Below are 7,272 nucleotides of genomic sequence, written 5' to 3'. Positions count from 1 at the left end.
AAGAATGGCTGGATTGGAGTAAATGGAATGGCATCAAACACCATGGAAACCATGGTGAACATGGAAACCATGTTTGATATATTCTACACCATTCTACCCATTCCGCTCCAGCCATTACCACGAGCCCATCCTCCACAATGAAGGTGCCACCAGCCTCCTGTGGTGTGGAGGGTAATAAGAAGGCTGATGTGGAGGCTAAGAGTGCTGTGAGGAGAGTGGCGTAGACATTCAGGTCCCACTGGCCCAAATTTTAGTCAAGTCCTTGATCCAGACAAAAGGGCTCAATCTTTGGCAAAGGAAATGGGATGCTGGTGGTAAGGGAAGGCAATAGTACGTTTTTATTTAACTAGGCAAGTCAGTTAAGAACAAATTCTTATTTTCAATGACAGCTTTAAGAACAGTGGGTTAACTGCCTTGTTCACGGGTACAACAACAGACGTTTAACTTGTCAGCTCGGGGGTTTGTTCTAGCAACCTTTCAGTTGCTCGTCCAACACACTAACCACTAGGCTACCTGCCTCCTCTACACTCTAACCACTAGGCTACCTGCCTCCTCTACACTCTAACCACTAGGCTACCTGCCTCCTCTACACTCTAACCACTAGGCTACCTGCCTCCCCTCCACTCTAACCACTAGACTACCTGCCTCCCCTCCACTCTAACCACTAGGCTACCTGCCTCCCCAGTAACAGAGGAGGTGGGGAGTATGGGGTGTAGGAGAGAGGAAGTTATGTGGAGTAGACTACCTGCCTCCCCTCCACTCTAACCACTAGGCTACCTGCCTCCCCTCCACTCTAACCACTAGACTACCTGCCTCCCCTCCACTCTAACCACTAGGCTACCTGCCTCCCCTCCACTCTAACCACTAGGCTACCTGCCTCCTCCACTCTAACCACTAGACTACCTGCCTCCCTCCACTCTAACCACTAGGCTACCTGCCTCCTCCACTCTAACCACTAGGCTACCTGCCTCCCCTCCACTCTAACCACTAGGCTACCTGCCTCCTCTACACTCTAACCACTAGGCTACCTGCCTCCCCTCCACTCTAACCACTAGGCTACCTGCCTCCCCAGTAACAGAGGAGGTGGGGAGTATGGGGTGTAGGAGAGAGGAAGTTATGTGGAGTAGACTACCTGCCTCCCTCCACTCTAACCACTAGGCTACCTGCCTCCCTCCACTCTAACCACTAGACTACCTGCCTCCTCTACACTCTAACCACTAGGCTACCTGCCTCCTCTACACTCTAACCACTAGACTACCTGCCTCCTCTACACTCTAACCACTAGACTACCTGCCACCTCTACACTCTAACCACTAGACTACCTGCCTCCTCTACACTCTAACCACTAGACTACCTGCCTCCCCTCCACTCTAACCACTAGACTACCTGCCACCTCTACACTCTAACCGCTAGACTACCTGCCTCCTCTACACTCTAACCACTAGGCTACCTGCCTCCCCTCCACTCTAACCACTAGGCTACCTGCCTCCCCTCCACTCTAACCACTAGACTACCTGCCTCCCCTACACTCTAACCACTAGACTACCTGCCTCCCCTCCACTCTAACCACTAGGCTACCTGCCTCCCCAGTAACAGAGGAGGTGGGGAGTATGGGGTGTAGGAGAGAGGAAGTTATGTGGAGTAGACTACCTGCCTCCCCTCCACTCTAACCACTAGACTACCTGCCTCCCCTCCACTCTAACCACTAGACTACCTGCCTCCCCTCCACTCTAACCACTAGACTACCTGCCTCCCCTCCACTCTAACCACTAGACTACCTGCCTCCCATCCACTCTAACCACTAGACTACCTGCCTCCCTCCACTCTAACCACTAGGCTACCTGCCTCCTCTCCACTCTAACCACTAGGCTACCTGCCTCCCCTCCACTCTAACCACTAGGCTACCTGCCTCCCCTCCACTCTAACCACTAGACTACCTGCCTCCCCTCCACTCTAACCACTAGGCTACCTGCCTCCTCTCCACTCTAACCACTAGGCTACCTGCCTCCCCTCCACTCTAACCACTAGGCTACCTGCCCCCTCTACACTCTAACCACTAGGCTACCTGCCTCCTCTCCACTCTAACCACTAGGCTACCTGCCCCCTCTACACTGTAACCACTAGACTACCTGCCTCCTCTACACTCTAACCACCAGGCTACCTGCCTCCCCTCCACTCTAACCACTAGGCTATCTGCCACCTCTACACTCTAACCACTAGGCTACCTGCCTCCTCTACACTCTAACCACTAGGCTACCTGCCACCTTTACACTCTAACCACTAGGCTACCTGCCACCTCTACACTCTAACCACTAGGCTACCTGCCTCCTCTACACTCTAACCACTAGGCTACCTGCCACCTTTACACTCTAACCACTAGGCTACCTGCCTCCTCTACACTCTAACCACTAGACTACCTGCCCCCTCTACACTCTAACCACTAGGCTACCTGCCTCCTCTACACTCTAACCACTAGGCTACCTGCCTCCTCTACACTCTAACCACTAGACTACCTGCCCCCTCTACACTCTAACCACTAGGCTACCTGCCTCCTCTACACTCTAACCACTAGGCTACCTGCCTCCCCAGTAACAGAGGAGGTGGGGAGTATGGGGTGTAGGAGAGAGGAAGTTACGTGGAGTAGGCTACGCTTTGGGAACACAGGTTTGAATGCCACATTGTGGATGATAGGGGGAAATGAAACAGGTCTGTGTGATGAGTGTTTAGCGGCAGAAACGTTGAAACGTGTGTTTTATATTCTGTGAACTGTATAACGTAGATAAGGAGAGATTGTGTGAAAGGGTTAGAGAGGCTGGATGGGGGTTGGGGTTTGGGTGGATTAGTGGGGAAGGAAAGGGGAAGGGAAGTGGTGTCTAAGGCTCTATTTCACTTTCTTAGAGGAACAGGACTAATGAAGATAATGTAATATTAGGTAGGCAGTCACCGGCCTCACACTCCAGTACAATAGGTGGCGTTGTATGGATCTTAAAAGTTGGATGCGATCCGCCAACCCAATCACAAAGAAGAAGAAGAAGAAGAAGAAGAAGAAGAAGAAGAAGGAGCAAACATTTCGCTGCGCCTGCAGATATGTGTACTCGACCAAATAAACCTTGATTTGATCGATAGTCCCCAACTTGACAAAAACGATCCGCTCGAACGCGCCCTTAGTTGAAGTGGTCACGTTACTTTTTTTTTTGTTGATACACGAGTTCAACAGAGAAGTAAAACGTAGTTATGTTTTAGCGGCTTTGTTTCTGTATATAGCAACAAAAATATATATATTTTACGTAGAACTCAAGCATTCTATTCTTTGTAATAGTTATGTAGCTATTTGAACGAATGATGAACATCTGCTTATCCTTGGTCGATTTGTCCCAGTGCTAATGCTAACTAGCCAGCACAGCGCTCTCTGTCTTTTGTGTTGTTTAGGCTGCAGTCACTGTCTCTGACATGGCCTCGCCTGCACCTGGAGCGGGTAAGTCAAGTAGCAGACGGCCGGGTAGTATAGCCGGGTAGTATAGCAAGTAGGTAGCTCTGAGCCAGGGTGTTTTCTGCTGCTTGCTGATGGCGAGTCTTCTTCAAGTAGAACTGGACTACAGTTGGCTTTATTTGTGCTGATACTGCATTTCTGTAATATTATTTTGTTGCTAATCAGTATTTTTTTTTTCTCTACTCAGGATTCCAGAACAAGAACCGTGTTGCCATTTTGGCTGAATTGGACAAGGAGAAGAGACGTTTGATACAGAACTCCTCCATGAATAACCCTGGAGCCAGGTATCTGGAAGCATCTGGTTATGTGTGTGTGTGTGTCAGTGACAAACTTTGTCTGCACCCCTTATAGTGAACTACTTTTGAACAGAGCCCTATGAGCCCTGGTCAAAAGTATTGCATTTATATAGGGTGTTGTTTGGGATGTAGACCCAAGTGCAGCCCCTGACCCATATCCCTCCATCCCTCTCACCAACAGCATCCCTCTCTCCAGACCAGCCCTGAATAAAGACTTCAGAGACCACGCGGAGCAGCAGCACATCGCTGCCCAGCAGAAAGCAGCTCTGCAGGTAAGGCCTTGACCTCATTCTAAAATGTCAGAAATGCACCCCTCCCTCCTTGTTTCATCTGGGCGTAAGCATAGATCTATAAGTGATTGGACGGGTTAGAGCGAGGTGTTACCTAAACCGACCAATTCAGATCTGGGATTTCTTCAAGGACGGTAGGATGGAAGGATGCATTTCAGAAGTTTGTTGTAGGAGGGTCATAGGTGGCCCCAGAGCCATTCTGCATGATCTCTATAAATACAGTAAGGCGGGGGTCTGCAATATGTGGCCCACAAGTTATTTTTATTTTTAGGTTTAAAAAAGACTAAAATTACTAGGAATTAAACTCATTCTTAGCTTTATGTAGAAAATCTGTTCCCAAATATTCCCAAGACAAAAGAATGAAAAGATTACTATCTTGACTATCTTAATGTAATCAAAGAGCAACGTGGGATACCTAGTCAGTTGGAAAGGGGGATACCTAGTCAGTTGGAAAGGGGGATACCTAGTCAGTTGGAAAGGGGGATACCTAGTCAGTTGGAAAGGGGGATACCTAGTCAGTTGGAAAGGGGATACCTAGTCAGTTGGAAAGGGGGATACCTAGTCAGTTGTAAAGGGGATACCTAGTCAGTTGGAAAGGGGATATCTAGTCAGTTGGAAAGGGAAAGGGGGATACCTAGTCAGTTGGAAAGGGAAAGGGGGATACCTAGTCAGTTGGAAAGGGGGATACCTAGTCAGTTGGAAAGGGGGATACCCACTCCAAGTCTCAGAGCGAGTGACGTTTGAAACGCTATTAGCGTGCACCCCGCTAACTAGCTAGCCATTTCACATCACATCGGTTACACCAGCCTAATCTCGGGAGTTGATAGGCTTGAAGTCATAAACCGCAGAGCTGCTGGCAAAATGCACAAAAGTGCTGTTTGAATGAATGCTTATGAGCTTGCTGGTGCCTACCATCGCTCAGCCAGACTGCTCTATCAAATCATAGACTTAATTATAACATAATAACACACAGAAATACGAGCCTTTGGTCATTAATATGGTCGAATCTGGAAATCATCTCGAAAACAAAACGTTTATTCTTTCAGTGAAATATGGAACCGTTCTGTATTTTATCTAACGGGTGGCATCCATCAGTCTAAATTGCTGTTTCATTGTACAACCTCCAATGTTATGTCATAATTACGTAAAATTCTGGCAAATTAGTTCGCAACGAGCCAGGCGGCCCAAACTGTTGCATATACCCTGACTCTGCGTGCAATGAACGCAAGAGAAGTGACACAATTTCACCTGGTTGATATTGCCTGCTAACCTGGATTTCTTTTAGCTAAATATGCAGGTTTAAAAATATATACTTGTGTATTGATTTTAAGAAAGTCATTGATGTTTATGGTTAGGTACACGTTGGAGCAATGACAGTCCTTTTTCACGAATGCACACTGCATCGATTATATGCAACGCAGGACACGCTAGATAAACTAGTAATATCATCAACCATGTGTAGTAAACTTGTGATTATGATTAAGTTTAATGCTAGCTAGCAACTTACCTTGGCTTCTTACTACATTCGCGTAACAGGTGGGCCCCTCGTAAGACAGGTGGGCCCCTCGTAAGGCAGGTGGGCCCCTCGTAAGGCAGGTGGTTAGAGCGTTGGACTAGTTAACCGTAAGGTTGCAAGATTGAATCCCTGAGCTGACAAGGTACAAATCTGTTGTTCTGCCCCTGAACAAGGCAGTTAACCCACTGTTTCTAGGCCGTCATTGAAAATAAGAATGTTCTTTTTTACACAACAAATGTTCTAATCTGGGAGGTAAACTTGATCAAGTATAATATCATTTGTCTGTGTATTCAGATGGAATCAAGGCCAGAGGCCACCAAATTAGAGCTTCTTTGTCAAACACAATCTAACCATAGAGGTCACTTTCTACTCTGTGAACTTGTGGAAAACAATCTAATCTTCTTTTATCTTCTGTTTGTAGCATGCCCATGCTCACTCTTCTGGATTCTTCATCACTCAAGACTCGTCCTTCGGGAACCTGATCCTCCCGGTGCTGCCCCGTCTAGACCCACCTCCACCAGCAGAATAACAGAACCTTAAGAAGAAAACACCCAACGGCTAAAAGCAGCAGGTGGTTTACAGATCACCTGTTGACGAATGGCAGCGGGGCCACAGATCACGTGTTGACGAATGGCAGCGGGGCCACAGATCACCTGTTGGGTGTTGACGAATGGCAGCGCACCACAGATCGGCCCTCATTTTTCCCAACCATTTTGTTGAATTGCCACTGTTCGTCGACACACGGCACATCGTTTAGTGCACATGGCCGACGTTCGTTTCTGGTGTTTTCTCCACGAACAGACATAGTGACAACACTTTGTTACAAGGACTTTCTGAACAAGGTCTTGGATTGTTTGTTGAAGCTAAGGGTCATGTTATTTCTGTCTATTTTTGGTGCACCGTACATCATGTGGTTTTGAAAGACAAATGTCATTTTTCTAACATTTTTTATAAATGGAAAAAGGCCTAATCAAATAAAGATCAAGTCAACAACAACATTTGGACCTTTTACTTGGGAATTTGCATACTCATTATATTAAACCCAGACGTTATATTGTTACAACATAGAAGGAACCAGGGTTGGGTTTACTGTTTACGTAATTTGATGACAAAACAAATCAATTACGTTATTGTAATTGGATTACAGATACTTTTGAATAATAATAATAATATATTACTTCTTGGATTATTTTTAAATTCCAAAAGGATGTTTGTGAAAAAAATACATCGACACCTTTCTATTTCCTCAACATTCAATTCAGGAAAAAAACGCACGTTTTATAGTTTGTTCCACCTGAGCGAGTCTCCACACATCAAATGTGTTTGATGGATCCTTTTTATATAATACGAAAGTAACGAGGTAATCAAATTACTGCGTTTGGGTAATCCCAAAATCACATTAGTTATTACAATTTTGGTAGGTAACTAACAGATATTTAGAGAGTAATCTACCCAACCCTGGAAGGAACTATGAACATGGAATCATGTAACAAAAAAAAAGTGTTAAATAAAAAAATATATTTGAGATTCTTCAAAGTAGCCACTCTTTGCCTTGATGACAGCTTTGCATTCTCTCAACCAGCTTCACCCTGAAATGCTTTTCCAACAGTCTTGAAGGAGTTCCCACATATGCTGAGCACTGGTTGGCTGCTTTTCCTTCACTCTGCGGTACAACTCATC

General features: G+C 46.2%; 1 protein-coding gene across 5 annotated transcripts; it reads left to right on the top strand.

Annotated features, from left to right (window-relative positions):
- The first annotated feature begins 207 nt into the window (after positions 1–207).
- Positions 208–7,068, top strand: LOC121842838 (SOSS complex subunit C). 5 transcript variants are annotated; one of them, XR_006081334.1, is made up of 6 exons: positions 208–314; positions 3,430–3,475; positions 3,678–3,774; positions 3,968–4,058; positions 6,014–6,174; positions 6,241–7,068. XR_006081334.1 is itself a non-coding variant. In XM_042312598.1 (5 exons), the coding sequence occupies exons 1-5, from the start codon at positions 306–308 to the stop codon at positions 6,119–6,121; spliced, it is 351 nt and encodes a 116-aa protein (XP_042168532.1). In that variant the 5' UTR covers positions 208–305; the 3' UTR covers positions 6,122–7,067. The 5 variants fall into 5 exon arrangements, 4 of the variants coding, with proteins under 4 accessions (XP_042168532.1, XP_042168535.1, XP_042168534.1 ...); XM_042312598.1 differs by having other exon boundaries at positions 6,014–7,067; XM_042312600.1 differs by lacking the exon at positions 208–314 and adding an exon at positions 3,037–3,221 and having other exon boundaries at positions 6,014–7,067.
- Positions 7,069–7,272: the final 204 nt, after the last annotated feature.

The sequence above is a fragment of the Oncorhynchus tshawytscha genome, unplaced genomic scaffold (genome assembly GCF_018296145.1).
Source record: "Oncorhynchus tshawytscha isolate Ot180627B unplaced genomic scaffold, Otsh_v2.0 Un_contig_5002_pilon_pilon, whole genome shotgun sequence".
NCBI lineage: Eukaryota > Metazoa > Chordata > Actinopteri > Salmoniformes > Salmonidae > Oncorhynchus > Oncorhynchus tshawytscha.
Note: the sequence above shows the minus strand (reverse complement) of the source record. Positions and strands in the feature narration are given on the sequence as shown.